The 18,844-nt window shown below is 38.4% G+C and overlaps 1 protein-coding gene across 1 annotated transcript in view; it reads right to left on the reverse strand.

Moving 5' to 3' along the window:
- Positions 1-14,704, reverse strand: part of LOC130070979 (traf2 and NCK-interacting protein kinase-like) — a gene marked incomplete at its 3' end in the record, with an annotated part of 59,051 nt that extends 44,347 nt beyond the window's left edge. The window contains exons 1-2 of the mRNA XM_056235584.1: positions 14,345-14,704; positions 1,667-1,732 (exon numbers count right to left, since the gene is read on the reverse strand). Coding sequence (XP_056091559.1) covers positions 1,667-1,732; positions 14,345-14,401 — 123 coding nt within the window. The remainder of the gene's footprint in view (positions 1-1,666; positions 1,733-14,344) is intronic.
- Positions 14,705-18,844: the final 4,140 nt, after the last annotated feature.

The raw sequence follows: 18,844 nt of genomic DNA on the forward strand, positions 1-18,844 counted from the left end.
AGTAATACTGAACACCTTGATTAGCGGGTTCAGGCATGTTTGATTAGGGTTGAAGCTAAACTCTGCAGGGCAGCAACCCTCCAGGAACAAGGTTAGCTACCCCTAATCTAAACAGATTTCTTTACTACAGGGGTAGCCAACACTGCTCACGGAGGTCTACCTTCCTGCAGACTTCAGTTCCAACACCTATCTGTTACTTTCAAGAAAATGTTGAAAACCTTCACTAGCTAGTACAGCTGTATTTGATAAGGGTTGGAGCTGAACTCTGAAGGATCCAGGAGCTACCCCTGCTTTGCCAAGTTATTGGTTGGAAATGAGACTTAGTACTCAAAATGAAAAAATTGAAAAGGTGTTTAAACAGACTTTGCATGACCCCTTGTTTGTTTAATCAGTCTTTAGTTCGCTCATAAACAGGGGTTGTCCAATCCAGCTCCTGGAGGGTCACCACCACCAGCCTAAATTAAACACACCTGAACCTAATCAAGGTCTTTAGGATTACTAAAACATGCAAGCAGGTGTGCTGGAGCCAAACACTGAAGGATGTTGGCCCTCCAGGAGAAGGATTGGACATCCCTTTTCAAGAGAAACTCTACGCTAATGCAAACTGAATCAATGGTATAAATGCCGGTCTCAATTGGGTAAGTGATAGTTCCATGAACAGGTTCGAATCCCTCTCACACAGCCCCTGAATCACCATGCCATTCTTACTTTCAAAAACTGACTAGATGGGCTGATGGCATTTTGCAGTTACCTCCATAAACACAAGGACTGAATGACCTTCACTTCCAGTAGGCCTCGTCTAGGCCTATCTCATTTTAACACCTAGGGTAAAATAATTCCCCATGCCGTATGGATCCAGAGCAAGGGACATTAATGATAGTGCAGAAAGGTGTAGCTGAAGTGGATGAGATGTGCTTATAATACACCAACCCAGGTTCATCCTCGCACACCTGTGCACTCAGACCTGCTGTGCATGTCTGAGACGTGAAGGGCAAACTGGAGCGACAGAGGAGAGACTCACTAAGCGACCAGAAAGAAGCAGAGCGGAAGAGATTCACCTCCCCGTCTGAGCACAGATCGGCTCGCTCCACAAATCTGTTAACGTGCGTGTCTGTCTGCAGCTTCAAGGCGAAGAGAGACGCATGCACATCAGACACTCTCTTATCACATTCCACCCACTAAAGAACTTCTTTTAGGCTCTATCTGCTAACTCCGGCACAGAGCCAACTCTCATCTCTCTTCCTCCACTGCTTCCCCCTCTATCTCATGGCCATCCCTCTATTCGTTCTTGCCTCCTCCTCCCCAGCATATGTCCTGGTTCCGCAGCATGGAGCAGCTTTGTGGCCGCATGCTGTTCTGGTGGGCTGTGCAAGGACCTGATCTGACTGAACTGTTTAATACTCTATCAGGAGATCCCCAGCTCATTTCTGGGCTACAGGGAAAGTTCACCCAAAAATCAACCTCACAGGCTCACCCTGTAGGACTTTCTTTCGTGGAACAAAAAAAATGTATATTAAGCAGAATGTTGATGCAGCTCTCTTCCATTCTAATAAGTCAATGGTGACCGTGTCATGCAGAGTGGAATTGGTGTAGCCTCACTGGCTATGTCCAAACTAAAATTGTTATGGACAAGTGATTTACAAAAAATACAATGAAAGTTTCTTACCTTGTACACCTGCCCATATGTGCCATTGCCCACGAGTTCCACCAGCTCAAATATTCCTGCAGGGTCCTAAAGAGAGCAGAGTTTATGGTCAGCAAAAGTACAAGCACACAGGTGTCAATAATACTGCATAATTGAGGTAATAATGCATAATTGAGGTATTTGTGACATTTCTTTACTCGCAACTCATTTTACGTAATGCGCTGTATCTACAGTGAAAAAGTATTACTAAAAAAAGAAGATTTTTATCTATCGGGAACTAACTGAAGATGGGGGGCATGGACTTCATATTAGTAGAGGAAGGGTTCAAAATTAAGACTTGACATCACCCAGAAAGGAGAGTTGTTGCAGAGGCATAGCAAATAAATGGAGACAGGTTGTTTTATTACAATGTGCACTGATGAATCATTCACAATAACAACAGGAACACATAAAGTAAATAAACTGTGATTCCATGTTGACTTTAATAAACAACACACTGTTTCCAGCAGCAAGTTAATTGCTTCTCAGCTCACACAAACACAAAAACCCCTGGTGTCCTCCATCACACAACTGTTGCTGTGTACAATCTCTCATGAGCAGCACCCAACCAAGTGTGAGATTCAAATCCAACACTCCATCTAACACCTAAATAAAAAAAATAAAAAAACACTAAATAAAAGAGTCAATGCAGACAGAAAGGACAAGCCATTTAATTGTGCCATTCTTCACCCAACACCACATTTGTGACCCTAAACATCAAAAGCTTGCTCACAATCACCAACCGTTGTCCGACAGAAAGCGGTTACAATACAACGTGAAAAGGGAGAGATATCTTTTTTAGAGATGACATTGCTGTAAGGATAAAATCAGCATTGTGTGTGTGTGTATGGATGTTTTCTGTTGTTACCGCTCCAGTGAAAACTACTGACAGACGGTGAGACTTCAAACTAAGACAAAACTCAACCGTCACATTAGTATACACGAGTGGTGCTCCACACAATGTGACTCATTTTAAAGACCGCACATACCCTGGTCTTAATAGACCTTATGCGCCAGAGAAACATGGGCGCAGCCATCTTTAAAATTTTGTCTTAGAATTATACAGAGCTACTGCAAAACGAAAGTTCAATGGCATCGCTGTTGAAGAATAACTTTTGAATGCTAGTGTATTTTATATATATATATATATATATAAAAATATATACACATCATATTATACTAGTATAAATTACCATATAATACAATACACTCAAAATCTGCATCAAGCGTTGTCTGTTTGAGGATGTTGCAGGCCATTCTAAATGAACATTTTGTCAAGTTAAAGGAATAGTTCACTTCAAAATTAAAATTCTGTCATAATTTACTCACCCTCAAGTTGTTTTAAACCTGTATGAATTTCTTTCTTCTGCTGAACACAAAGGAAGATATTTTGAAGTATGTCCGTAACCAGACAGTTGATGTACCCCATTGACTTCCATAGTAGGAAAAAAAAATACTTTAGAAGTCAATGGGGTACATCAACTCTTTGGTTACCGACATTCTTCAAAATGTCTTCCTTTGTGTTCAACAGAAGAAAGAAATTCGTACAGATTTGAAACAACTTGAGGGTGAGTAGATAAAGCAATAGTTCTGAAAATTAGAAAATTCTGTTAAGTAAATTTCTATATAACCCCTGCTCAGTGCGTAGGAAACATTGCACAATACCTAGAATTCTTGTGAATCGAAACGCACCTTATAATTCACACAAAAAGCTGATGGAGAGTACATGGTTTAGCAGTCTGGAGATGAGTAATATCTTGTCCTTATGCTGACTGGCAAAAAGCTGCAGTGTAGTTCACACAAGCTGCCAACCATAGATAGTCCACACAACACCACTTGTGAAACTAAATGTTAAATTGATCGGAAATGTGGCCTGTCTGTTAGCCGAGGATGTGAGACCACTGGGAAACCAGTGCCACAACACGACCTATGAGACGTGAGAAAAAGAGGGATCGGATATTGCACAAATGCCCAACAATGCTTTTATCAGCAGGTTACCATTCTGCATTTTCTGTTCTGGCAACACCTAAATCCACATCAACAGACGTGCTGTCTTAGATAATTCAGTCAACGTGTTGACCCTGTTCCTCTCTGGTCTGCTGCCGGCATTAATTCAACAGAATTATTCTTTTTCTGTTGATTTGTTTTTTTAGACCAGACAAAAATAGCTCATCTATTGATGATTATTGATATTACCCAAAATAATATGGGATATAATATAATATAAGATGGGATTTTTAAAATTGCACTATTTATACAGAGTGATATTAGCCGTTCAGGGTAGTATCCCTCAGGGTAAAAACTGGATCTGTCAATTCTGAGTGGCTGCTGGTTGTTCCCATTACATCAGAGGGAAAAGAAATCGTGTTTATGGCCATTCCCAAACTTAATTTCACGCCAAGTTGGTCTAAACACAGAGAGCTTAGTTTAAATTGCTTCAACAACCTTCATTGTCAATGCTGAAAGATGTCTGTCTGTAAGAGCTTCTGCCATTTGTAGCAGAAGCTCTTTAAGCAGATCACAATCCCAAATCGAACCATATCAAAAGCATGGGGGAACTCAGCTGTGATCACATGACAATGACCGCTGAGAATGAGTAGACCAAGCAGGGGGAGCAAGCTCTCAGACCCACACATGACTTTCTCTTGATCTAGCCTAGATGCCAACTCGCCTTGACCGACCAAGAATTACTGTTTAAAGTCAAAGAAGAGCAATTCAGTGTAAACTACCTAAAATCAAATGTTTTAAATGACAATTAATCTTTTTAATGGTTTAAATGTAAACATTTGTCATCAAACATTAATGAACTGAGATGAAATGAAAGATTACATAAAAAAAAAAAAAACATTTTCCGAATGGAAAATTATTATTTTAACTTGTAATATTTTACAATGTTACTGTAATGTACAGTATATACATATAGGTGAATGCTAAAGAACACACCTCTGTCTGATTAATTTATTGTGGTTTATAGTTTCATTCTACAGCTGGTGTCTTGACTATTTTCCTTACTCAGCCCTTCTCTTTACAGAGGTCTCATGGCTCTTTCCCCCTCTCCTTCGCCTCAGTCATCTCATGCTGGGCCTGTGCTTTGTCTGACAAGACAGCCCTTTTCTCCAGCTGCATCAGCAGACATGTCAGTCACAATGTCTATGGAAATGTGTTTCGCTCTTTATTTCTCCTTCCTGCTTCTCAGAGAGGAAGGATGCACATTCCCCCTACCTTCCAATCTTGGTTCATTAAAAAAACAAAAAATAAGTCAGCGTGCAAACTGTCAGTGAGAGTGTGATGGGCAGAGAGGAGTTAACAACCTTGCACATCCCTCAGGTTTCTGTTGTTCAAGCAAACATGAGCAGAATACCGTGTTGTGGTTCCCACCGTCCAACTGACCTGCCTGACAGACAACTAACATGGCAGCACTATGCTGAGTGGAAGGGAAAGACAGCCTGAAAGGCGTTTATTTATAGAGGCGGAGGCACAACAGAAACTAATGTACACAGTTGATGCAACTCAAGGAAAACCAGCAGCAACCGTTATAGTTAAATATTAGCCTATGCAAATGTACACTTTTTCCCCTTGTAACTGCCGCTTCTGCAACATTTACTACGTGAACAGCTGCCTACCACAACTCTGTATTAAATGGATGGTTTAGCCAAAAATTAAAACTCATAAGCTCTCAGTCATAATATGTTCCAAACCCTGTTATTCATTCAAATCCTATATGAGCAAATAGTAAAGTTCTATTCAATGAATCATTCTTTTCAGTTCACTGTTAGACATTTTCAAAGAATCACTCGGTTCACAAAATTCTGAAAATAAATTGGATGAATCAAACTATTCGGTTTCTGAGTTGACTCACTGAATTGGTTTAACGGCTTACTGGAAAGGAAGATTTTCAATAAATAATTTCAGTCTGTCAGATTTGGAATAGAGTCCATGAGTCGTGGACCACTTTATATATTTATTTGTTTAAGCTTGAACGCTTCAGTTCCCATTGCACAGAAACCACTGACCAGCACGGTCTTCAGAAAATCTAATTTTTTATTCCACAAAAGCAAGCAAGTCATACAGGTTAGGAACAACATGAGGGTGACAGTAAACGATGACAGTATTCATTGTTGTGTGAACTATCGCTTTAAAGCATCATGCATCAGAGTTTATATGGAAGAGGTGCAGCTGATTTTAAACATTCAGAGCAGGTGTTTGGAGTGTCCACAATCTCTCTCTTTTCCTCTTCATTTTCTGGATGACCAGTCTGCTTGACTCTGGCTCTGGATTACAATAGACGTTGTTTGCTCCAAGCATTTCATAATGCCTGAATTCCTCTGCCACACACAAATCTATCGGTCTACATCCATATTTGATATGCCGAGGGAAAGAGCTGAGGCCCAGGCACATGTGAGCACAACACACTTTTATTCATGCAGATTACATATAGTTCATATTTTGCTATACCACGGCAGATATAGTTGACGAGTGACAAAATAAGCAAAAATACCGAGAGGGGATGTGTACAAACAAACAACTCCGGACAATCAATTTTTTCTTAATGTCTATTTTTGGATAATACATTGGATTTAAACCTGAGAGATGTCCCTCCGCTGAAAGTCTATACCCCTAAAAATGTGACGGTTAAAAAAAATATTGTAAATGTGATGTGGTCCATGTGTTGGTCAATGTTTATATGAATAAAACCCTAAATTAAATCTGTTTGTCATGAAAAAGCAATTATGTCTCTTCAAAAGACTTGATTCATATGAAGAGTCAGAATTTGTGAAATGGACTTTTAATCTCTCAGTCTCAGTAAAAAAAAAAAAAAAAAAAAAAAAAAAAAAAATCATACTTTGTATTTAAAACCATGAATGGCAAACCTTGGATTCTCATAGGGTTGAGTAGATGTCAGAATTTTCACTTTGGAGTGATAAATCCTTTAACAACTTCAAAACTTGCTGTTGACGGTTTGTCATTACACAAATTCTGAAATTCCGAAAAAAGTTGACAGACATATCAAAAACAAAGCAATTAAATCTTATGAGAGCGTGTATGCACATTGCACACAAATATACAAGTCATTAATGATTCCTGTAAAGAGCACCTGCACAATCTGCCCACAGGATTCAACTCATTTGTCATTTCTTGCAACCAAACATCTGATGCATCATAAAATAATGCTGTCTATGGAGGGAGGATCAAGCAATGTTTCAGCGTTCACAGGCCAATGAGTCATGTAGAAGGCAAATGAAGATGGTTCTGATATCAATACACGGCACCCAGAGAGAGCGAAGTCCGCTGAACCGCTGATCAATACCACAGTGATAGCATGAACTTTTGGCTCTGAAGTCCCATCTCGATCGCCAAAGCTTGCTCCAATCAAGGTAGGCAGGCATCTATTTGTGCTAACATCCTATACTGTCAATCCCAATGAACTCAAGCACAAGTCTGAAGTGCTGCCTCAAGCCAAATCAACACTTACATTAGTAAATTTTCTAAATTTATAAATTATCTAAATAAAATTATATCGGTGCAAAACACTACACAAAAATTTGCTAGTTTACTGATTACAGCATATTAAGAGACAGACACTCTCTTATTTAAAACTGACTCATAAGAGGTACACTTCACAGTGACGTCTCAGTTACTATTCGCTTAAGTGCCATAAGGAAGTGTGTAATGAGAGAGAAAAGATCAATTAACAGATCATAATTATTGAACTGTCCTTAAAACTTAGCAGTATCTGCAATGCATTTAGGTAAGAACAGAATATTCAGTAGGAAATAAATGTAGAGGAGGACTTAAAGGGGTCATGAATTGAGAGATCAAATTTTCCTTGATGTTTTGACATGTAAGAGGTCATTGTAGTATATAAACATCCTGTAAGTTTCAGAACTCAATTTCCTCAGTCCAAAAACAGCTTTGAAACCCCGAAAACAACTCATTTCAGATTGTCACATTATGATGTAATAGTGCGACGAGAGACCGCCTCTGCAGAATCAGGTCAACGCCTATTTCTACATCATTGCATCTTTGACCCTGTCCACTGGTGCGTTACTGAGATGAGAAGGAAAGAAGAGTGATACAGCATCACTGGACTAAAAATAACATTACCTTCCAAAGGATCGTAATGCTAGATCTATGTGAATGTCTTTTATTTGTTTGTTCAGCACATTTATTCTTTGGTAAATCAGTCGTAATTTCTTGAGACTTTACTGTAAGATATGGACATAAATGGACATGGTTAAATGAATAAAGATTGATACGGTGTATAAATCTGCGTGTAATTATCATTTTGAATTCAGATGTAGTTACTTGGGTTTATTGTTCACAATATAATATGTTGGTGTTGTTTATTCTTCAGTGTTATGGTTCTGACTTGAATACTGACATCATAAAAACAAATGGCCGACGTCAAGGTACAAATTTACCAGACGCACCTAAATGCAGCATCTGTCCTGATAAATCTCAGAAAACAGTTTTTAAACTTTTACTTGTTATTTTAAACTGAAGAAATAGTCATCTGCTCAGAGACGCGATAGCTGTGTCTGATTCATGAACGAGCTGATCCTTTTCAGTTAACCTGTGAAATCGGTTCGCAAATCACACTGAACGATTCGTTTGTGAATTAGACCAATCCTATTGCATCCGCTTTCCAATAAACAACTCGCTGATTCGAATGATCTGGCCAGATCGGGTCTCCAGTCAACAATTCACAAGTCTGACTCAAAATGAGCCAAGAACGGGAGATCCTCGCACGCGACTGATGGCGCAAAAAGCACCAATAAGTTACTAATAGCGAATTTAGGATTTTCTTATTGTAATTGAAAACCTTTAGGTCATGACTGTCAGTTGTTTGTGAACTAAATCTGCTGTAAAAGGGCGAGCTGTTTAAGCATGAAATGCTTGAATGTAACGTCCATATTTGTGTATTATCGTCTGAATGGATACCTGTAGGTTTTATGTAAAAACTAAACATAACATTAAAATAGCGGAAATTAATGCCCATGCATCTTCCATGCCATAGTAGTTTAAAATGATATCAAACTAGCATGTTTGCAACTTTGCATAGTGTTCTTCTTAGAATGTTAACACATTTTACCGTTTGACGTGTTTTTATGCTGTATGTTTATTTGTCAACACACATTTATTAGGGTTGTTATCAGTGTATGACAAGTTTTGGTAATAAAATAAAACTTGTCTGAATAATCTTCCTTATTGGCTAGTGCTAGCTAGTGGCTACTTGAAAATGCATAAAAATGTCAGACTGAGCTGTAACCTATTTAAGCTCCATCTGTGTGTCTAGTACATTACACCCCACATCAATAAATCAATCTGCACTTTACACTTTACAACATAGCTAGCTTAGTTAACATGAACCAAGAATGAAATTAAAATAAAAGTTGTGTTTTTTAACATTGGTTAAATGTTGTCATAAACAATGAACAGCTGTATTTTTATTAACTAACATTAACAAAGATTAATAAATACTGTAACAAATGTATTGCTCATTGTTAGATCATGTTGGTTAATACATTAACAAATGTTAACAAATGAGACCTTATTGTAAAGGGTTACCAGTAAAATTGAAAATGAGTACATTGTACTTTTACTGAAGTACTTGATTTGTGTACTTCTACACCACTACTATTAAATGCATTGTTTATATTTTAAATCTGATTGAAAAACTAATAGAAATTCCTTAATAAACCACACATTACTAATCTACAAACATTTGCTAATGACAGCACATTAATACACTCAAGAGACAGTCACATTTTCTTAAACCATGTAAGGAAGGACATCTATGAGACCAAGACCACTTAACAGTCAACAAGTCATGTGTACTTCAATATGTCTGATATCAACATGCAGTGGCACATATCTTAAGAAGCATATCCAATACAGTTAATAGGAGCAAGACTAACATGAGATGACTAAAACGGCACATTTGCACAAATTAAAATACAACAAAGTTTTTGCAACAACTGAATGATGTAGTACGTGACACGCACAGGAACACAATCAGTCACAGTGGACACAATTGAGAATGAGTCTACCAGACTACCAGATGTAAACAAAGAGTCTCTTGCAACCATAAGATTAATCTCATAAGTCAAGGTGTAAATAGGCCAGATGCATTGCAAACAGATGTGCCAGTCTATTAAACATACCGTAAAAAAGGAAATACATCTAGCTAATTGAAACTAAATGAAAGTGTACATTTGCTCTAGTGTAAAGACAGGAAATGGGTCAGCGGACGTCTGCTGGAGGGCAGAGTGGCGGAGAGATGGAGGATGGGAGGGGAGATTCAGAACAGCTAACGCTGCAGGGCACAGGCTAACTGCACCCAAAAACCCACAAGCACTTTCAACTACAGCACTAGCATCCCGGGCAAGGGGTGAGACGGCTCTCCGCACCCCTCAGTTTAAGTGTCTCGATGTGGCTTTGTAAGAACTGGCAGTTCAGCCCATCATCAGAAACTACACACTTTCTTTTCTTGGTGTGCCACGTATATAAAAAATAATGTTATACAAGACATCCTCAGGCTGAATGGCATGTAATGGAATGCAGCTGGAGTGCCAGGGTGTGACAGCAAGTGACTAACAACACAAACAACAGAGGTACTCAAAAGCGCACACCCGCACACACCCAGGGTGGACACCAGAGCCCACGCTGTCTTCTGTCACTGCTGCTCTTTGATTTTATTGACATCTCTCCTACATTTTTGTACATGGAGAGCAGTGTACGTAAGTCAGTTGAGGACGAAGCAGACGGTGCACCACCTGGCCCTCACAGTGCTGGGCCCAGCACTATTCCTTCAACCCACCGAGCTGCTGAATGAAGGGAACGCACATAGAGACTAACTGAGAGGATGTGTGAATGAAAGCAGGATCTTAAGGCCTAACCCTTTATTATACTTTTTTTTTTAAATCCCATTAAGCGTCGCAGATCCATTCAAGCAGTTTCATCATAAATGGGTCTGTGACATTTAAGAGTGTCCACTATGAAGAACAGGAAAAAATATTTAAATAGGCTAGGTTATATTTTTAAAAAAAAATATTTAACAGATGGCAGGCTCATTGAAATGTACTTTGTGTGTTATGTTGGTTTAATATGGTATTGAATTTCAAGTGAACACCTGAGTGTACACATCTTAATCATCATTTTCCTTTTTAAACACGACTACCCTTCAAAAATTTGGGGTTGGTATGATTTAATGTTTATAAAAGAATTAGATCAACAATCCAGTAAAAACAGTATCTACAGTTATTATACATTTTAATAGTATATGACTCATTCTATTTAAATACATTTTAAAATTTAATTTACTCCTGTGATGGCAAAACTGAATTACTTCAGTGTCACTTTTTTTTCAGCAAAAATGCATGTTGGTCACACCACATGACTTTATTTATGAAAATGTAAAAGAAAACTTCATCATCACATTTTTTACTCTAACTTTTTAACAGATTAGCATCATGTCATTTACCCATATCCTATTTAAAAGAACTTAACCTTGAGTCTTGATACGCCTGACTGAACAGAACCTCTTTCTAAACCCATAGGCCTGTCAAACCCATGATAAAATAAACCTCGTCTGCATCGAGAAAAACACTACCTCATAAATTTGGGTGAACGAAGGTTATTCTGGTGACCTGCATCAAAACCAAGCCTAATAACACAGGCGTCGTGCGGTACATGACCCCTTCGACAAACTAAGGTCCTCGCTACTTGTGTTTGGAGCTAAAAATGGCCAAACAACAAACAAAAAGGGCACGGATCTCATTTCAAGGTTTGTGGTCAGAGCACAGAAGCTCATTTTCAGATGTCGTCCCTCAGGACTAGGTGAGGTTGACCAGGTGATGCCAAACATCGCTCCCATGTATGTGGGACACAGACCTCCTCTTCTGTGCTGTGTTTATGAATGGCCCATCTGAGCATGTGCTGCACTGAAATGTTTCCCCACTCTGCACGTCAGCGCTCTGCTTCTGGGTGACCTATTTCCCTTCTAGCTCAAACACAACATGCGAAAGCCCACTCAACTGACTATTTAAATGAACGGGAAGATAAAAGCAAAGGATTGATTTCCAGATGCAAGTCTGATATTTTATAAACAAACATTTAATGAGGGTTCTGGACAGACAGCAAAAATAAGGTTGCAACAGAAACTGAATGTCTGTTTCATCTAAACTAAAACAAAGCATCAGGCGTGTTTATAAAAACAATCTGCATTTGCTCTGCCGATAGAAAGTGACAGTCAGGAAGTGATGTGAGCAGGCTTTAAAACTCAATTCTTCCATAGGATGGTGTGAAAAGCGAGGAGCTACATATCATCTTGCATCAGGGAAGGGCAGAGTGCAGGGCTAGTATAAAACAGAGATTAACACTTAATCCCATTCAAAATGTGAGCGACATATGGAGCGCCATGTGATTTGTAGTGTGAATGCATGGATGTGCAAACAGATCCATGTGTGAGAAGAAGGCAGTGAAGGTGCAGCTAATGCACCAGACAATGGATGTCCAAATCAAAAGCACTCAAAGGGCTATCTGCAGTAATCTTTCCATCCCACGCGCTACTTAGCCTCACGAGCGGAGAAAGGAGAGCACTTCACGGGCATCCCTTTAGCTCATTAGATCCTACAGCACACAGGGTAATTGGTTTATGACTGCTGTGAAACTGTGCCTCACCATATGGGCATCCTTAAACTGCCCAACCACTTATATCTTGTCCAATTTACTTATCAGATACATTCGTCATGAAACATATACAGTACATATTTTCACACTTAGGGGCCGTTTACACTACACCGTTTTCAACTAATGGCAGTTCATTTACAAGACAAGTTTAGGGAGCCTGAAAATATAAACTTTTGGAAATGGGATTCATATGCAAGTTGTTGTTTTTTTTTTGTCTTTGTATAAATGATAAAAAACGCAAATTTGTGGGGAAAAAAGTGACGTCATGCACATGCATATTCTGTGTTCAGTATATAGGCACGTAACATTTCACACCGCCAACTACTGGCCTGGCATGCATAATACAGCATTTCTTGTCGTTTTCGCAGATTCGTGTGAATGGGGATCGTTTTATCAATGGTGTCGTCTGTATGCAAAAAAAAATGCATAGGAAGAACTTTTCTGATTTTAGTACACCCTTAATTGAATGAATTTAGCAGATGTGTATAACTAACTAATAAGAATGACAGTGCATTTACCATTAACCAAAACCCATGATCTAAAGATGTGTTGGTGGCATGTTGAACCAGTTGAGCTACACGACAACGCACACACTAATTAGACAGACTGACACAGTTTTTATAATCCGAGGAGAGACACATAAAACCGGAGCCTTGTTAAGAAGTAACCCAGTTTATCCACTCAGAAGTCACAGGAAAACATGCTGGGAGTAATTTGGTGGCATTATGAAGGATTTGAGCATTTATCAAGCCATGCATATGGCACACAGTTTCCCGGCTGGACACAGATAGATCCTACAACAGCACACAGCAAGTTCAATTTTGTTTTCATTGAACAAACAGTGGAATAAAAGAACAGATATGAGTAAATTATGTGCTACTGATCAAGATCTATTACTAAATTGCACTATTATTAAATACAATTACAATGCAATTGCTCTGCTGTGATGAATGCGTTTTCTTTTCAATTTCTGAACCAGAAAATCACTTGTGATGTTTTTTGTGGGGTAAATTAAAGGTGTCTTGGTGGTGTAGCAGTCCAAAAAAAACTGCAGCATTGAATCAATTTTGTTTAAAAATATGACTCATATTTGAAAATGTTTCAAAGTCAGTGTGCCATAACCGACATGCAGGAAGCCATTTTGTTGTCATGTGACAAGAATATTTTGACCTTTTTATGAGAACGCATGTTTTATTCAGGTTTTATTCATGGCTTATTAAAAAAAAAAAATCTACAAAACTTGATGTGCATGACTCAAATTTATATTGGTTTAAAAAAATTGTGTTTAAAAACTTTTTGGAAAATGATCACTAGCTTTAGTCATACTGTGCTGTATTCAAGGTGCAGAGAAAATAACTAGTACTGATGATTGCAATACATTTTCGCTTCAAAAATGTAATAAATCAACAAAGCCACACACTGCATTTTTTTTTTTATATAACTTGGCGTTTTGAACTAGACTTCTAGAAAGAAAAAAAATCACTTTTCCTCATCTCGGATATTCTTATTAATCATTTATTCATAAAAGTCCAGGTAAAACAAATCGGAGAACCAGGCATGCGAGGCTACTTTAATAGGACTGACTACATGCTACAACATGTACACAAACAATGCCAAATAAATGCCTGCATATAGGCTTCATTAGACTGCGATATCATGATCAACGGGATGTTATTTTATCAACCGGATCAGTTTGTTGACATTTTCTTCAATAATCTGTAATAAGTTTCACAAAACAGTTATTTGATCTGATAAATCCAGCCGTCGATCACATAATGACTCCTTACCGACTGAACAAGAAACGAAAAACGCTTTTGGTCGGAATAAAAACGCCTTGTGGCTGTACGTTAAGCCGTTATTTTTCATTTCATTACACTACTATTGTAGTGATTGTTGCACCTGCCATTACGGCGCAACTGCAACACCAAAACACATCAATGAGCATCTTCAATGAAGGACACAACTTACCCTTAACGCAGAGAGGTCTATTTCATCCAGACTCCGAGCCGGAGAATCGCTCGCCATATTAAAGACGAAAGAAAACCGGAATTACACGGAGAAACAAAGAAATGTTGTTGAATAGATCTCAGACAGCCGTCCGCTGATCTCCTACGGCAGCGCGTGCAAATCTCGTCTCGTTGATCGCTCGTGCTTTTCTACAATCCGTCTTTTAACAGTGGATTCCACCGACGCTTTAACTAGACTTCAGTTAGATTTTACCCCAGCAAACAGAAACATCGCGTGCTCTGAGGACAGCATGTTTTTCAGGAGCTACACATCTTTCAGACACTGTCGCCGAAATCTCAATGCTGCTTGTCTTGAGTAACATCAATCAGATATGTGGGAGTGGTTAAGAGAAGGGGCGGGGTCAGCGTCACTAGCACCGCCCATAATTGGTTCCACTATAAAGTTCATACTGCTGCAAAGAACCCTCAAACATTCCTTTCAAATGTCACTTCTATGGAACCCCATCATTTCATTATAATTAATTTGATGTACCCGTTATTCTTATAAAATAGTCACTTTAGAGCCCACTACTTAAATGATTAAAATATTAAAATCAGTGAATGCTTCTGTTATCTTGAGCTCGTGAGGTTTTAAAGTGCACTGAAAGACAATATTTTACTATGTAAATAAAATATAAACCTTTATGATCGTGTTGTATTTGCTTCATTACTTTAAAGGTGACTTTTTGGCAACAATTTATTGGCTTGCAGCATTAAAGCACCTTTAAAAGAATAAACTGGTTAAATCCTGTGTGCCTACATACTATACACATGAATCAAACTGAATACTTTCTCAGGAACACACTAGCGACATAGCTCTTTATTCTGTTACGCTGCCCTTTAGGCATTTAGTAATCTTTTGTGGTTCTTCTTTGGAACTCTTTAAAGAATTTAAAAGCATGTTAACCTGACAGATTTGGCTGAGCACCAAATCTGACATTGCTAGGCACATCCAGTTTATCACAGCGACAGTTTCCAAGCCATGTGCGGTATGAATGAGATATAATATGCAGTCTTAACAATGATAACATACAAAATAAGTCACCTCTGCTTTTGAGGTTTGGAGGTTTGAAACTGTGCTGGTGTTATACAACTCTTTCTTTTCCAGCATAAACATGTAAAAAAAGATTTCATTTTATTTTGAAGAAGTGTAACAATAAACCAATTCCATTAAAACCTCCCCATATATGTGTCTGGTCCTAAGTTTTATAAATTATACAGTATATGCTTTTCTCATATATTGTAAAAAAAAAAAAAAAAAATTGGTCTGCAAATAATAGCCTAGTAAAGCATTACACTCATAATAATACAGGTCGATTTCTCTAATTTTAATCAATTTTTGTTTCTATTTAAAGGAATACTTAATAAGCTCATCCCATTACCCTCATTTTCATCTGAAATACTGCAGTCTGACACAACCACCCTGTAATTCAGCCGAACGTTTGTGTTTCTTTGGAAACTTGATCTAGCCCATGTTTAATCCCCTTCTCAGGAACTCAAATTCCTCCCTCAACAGTCCACATGTTTTCTTTCCTATTTTATTGTAGTAGGGTAAAATGCCTATCAAGAGACAAATCACGTTTGTTTTTTGGCTGAAATTAGAGGGTCTGTCATTCAAATAAATCAGTTTCATGCTGACGAATAGTGTGTTTAGACTTGTTGCTACAGCATGACTGGCTTTAAGAGATGTTGCTTTAGCTTAACACCACTAATAAACTGATAAAAACAAATGATTTTATCAATGATTAGTGGTTATTATTGGTGTTCTCAGGGTCTTTGGTGATTAAACACAACATTTGTGAGTTAACATCTTGTATTACTTGAGAAGATCACATAAAATACAGAGCACACTGCTTCACTGACGCTTGTTTGAAGAGGCAGATCCTGAATTTAGCTCCTCTGGAGTTTCTCTGATAAATCTGTATTAAAATTCCATGGATTCCTTTTATTATTACCTATTCAAAACAGCTGCTCAGCAACAACTGGACACAAGTGTAACCACGTTACTTTGCATACATGGCTCTTCAAGTGGGTGTTTCAAGGTTAAAGGTCACTGTTTGCTTTAAATGTCAGTAGTGCTAGCCAGATGAGAGTCCCTCACTGTGTTTTGATCATTTCTGTAATGCCAAAATCTGTTTCCGAGTCTTCAAATCATTCATATTTTTGGAGTCCCCCCTTTTTGTATTTATCTCTTTTTAATGCCTTCAGTTTAGAGTTAAACAGGCGGAATTCAGAGCACCAAATGACATATTTAGCCATTTGTATATGTTTTAATCCAAATTGACTCACAAAGAGCAATACTACAACAAAAGCAATTCATTTATTTGCAGGTCCACCATGCTTGGGCCAAATAGCCAATGAGAGCAACTACGGTTGATTCCCCGGCCCGTCGCCCCCTAATGGCTGCATGGTGAAATAAAAGGGCAGATTTTAGACAAGTCAAACTCTCTTTGCTATGTTAACCCTAATGACTATGAGTCATGTAAATTGCCTTCCTGGGCAATGTGTTTTGTCTAAAAACTTGTATCTGAATTTGTATCTGAAGAAAGTACAAAAGAATATTGTAGGGGGTTATTCTAGGGTGCTTCTTCCATGTTTACCTCAGCATACCGGTTTGTCTTTTGCTATTTTGCTGTAATGTTCAGAGGGCTGTTACAGAATAAAAATAAATAGAAGTCTGCTAAAAAGTAGTCAAGTGTGAATAAAAAGAGCATTTGGTCAGTCAACGGACAACAAAAAAGCCTTTCAGCTCTACGTGACGGAGTGAAAGAGCTTTGTACGACCAAATGTGCATAATCCTTTAGCCAGCAATACATTTTAAAAAAAAACATACAATGTGTGCACTGATGAGACAGAAGAGTGATTTGTGCTGGTCTGAGAAGAAAGAGATTCCATATAAGAGTCTGAAGCACGAGTCTTCTCAACGCATAAGCTCAGCTCAAAGCTTGATTCAGTGCAGTGTTGCCATGTCCACTTATTATACAACAAGTGACTTTGGCCTTGCTTTGTTCATGAAGTCACAGGTTGCTACTTTTTGGGCTCATTTACATTGTACAGTCACGCATTCGTGCACAACAAAGTATGACCAACAGCAGTTGTCAAATATGGTCACTTGTTCAAGCAAACTACATAATGTAGATGTCGTGATACATCATTATTTTATATATATTTTTAAATTATTATAAAATATAGTAAAGGGAACATTCTCTCTGCTGTCAGATACATCATATATATAATATATATTATTAAAAATAGCATAAAATTTCCTAAGTAAGCAACCAGAGGCTTGTCTTATTTTGCAACCCTGCTTAATTCAGACCGGTTTGCTTGTTAGAGCACCTTAGCATAGATTCTCACTTATTTTTTTAATTTGTAACTAGTTAGCATTCAAAGAGCTTTTATTATTTATTTACAAAATGTGTCCCTTTACACCTTCAAACAATGCACTACTCACAATCTCAATCACTTTCCTTGGCAGAGCTGGATGCTGGATGATGAAATAATAAAATAGCGGAGACAGATTTGCCACATTCCCTTCTTTTTGTCTCACACATTGTGTGGTGCTCATGTGGAGCCATTACAACCATTAAGAGTTACACAAATTTCTAGCTGCAATGGCACACTGCAGTCAGCTTGTGTATTCAGCAGCGTTAGTATGCAGCACTTAGCTCCTGGCAGTGGGCCCCCAGGGACACATCTATAGGTGATATCTACCATAGGCAGCATGTACAGCCCTGGAATCTGCTAAAGTCTTGATCTGTCCTTTCAGACTGTACACTAATGACAGTGAAAAATGCAGCTGGTTTAGACTCGACTCTAAGGATCGATTCCTGTCCATGAAGTCTGTTCAGATGAGATAGGTAGTTGCTATAAAAAAACTTACATTAGCAGTTCTGTGGGGAGAGTGTATCTCTGCTTGTGGATAATGGCTGTACTCAAAACAATGTCAAGTATTTACAGTAGGCCTACACTGTGCTTACTACTGTATGTTGGATTTTGCTGTAGTCCACCAGGTGGCGCTGTGGGTGATTAGCTACTCAATGGTGGTCAAAACGGAAAATGCCACCAGGCAAAGTATGACATTGGCTGAATCCGAAATAGTCCCCTAAACCCTCAGTTACTATTCCCTACGGTAGTCCACTAATATTGTTCACTTGAAGGAGTGAATGAAAAGGAGTGAGCGAATTCGGACAGCCGTTGAGCATACATCGGTTGTACACTCTGCAGTGCAATGTGGAATTGAATAAGTGCAACTCAATAACGCCCAGGGGCGTTGGTAGACATTAAGCTTTGTTTGTCTGAGATAGCAAGCGTAACTAAGGAGGGCAGGGCTTACCGATAGATAAATCCAATTTGTTTGTTTCAAAAACACCATGCTGGGTAGTTGAGTAACTTAGGGGGGTTCGGGGGCATGCTCCCCTGAGAAAATTTGGATTTCTCGGACCTACATATGTGCATTTTT

This window comes from Rhinichthys klamathensis, unplaced genomic scaffold (genome assembly GCF_029890125.1).
Source record: "Rhinichthys klamathensis goyatoka isolate OS25496 unplaced genomic scaffold, OSU_Roscu_1.1 h1tg000422l_1, whole genome shotgun sequence".
NCBI lineage: Eukaryota > Metazoa > Chordata > Actinopteri > Cypriniformes > Leuciscidae > Rhinichthys > Rhinichthys klamathensis.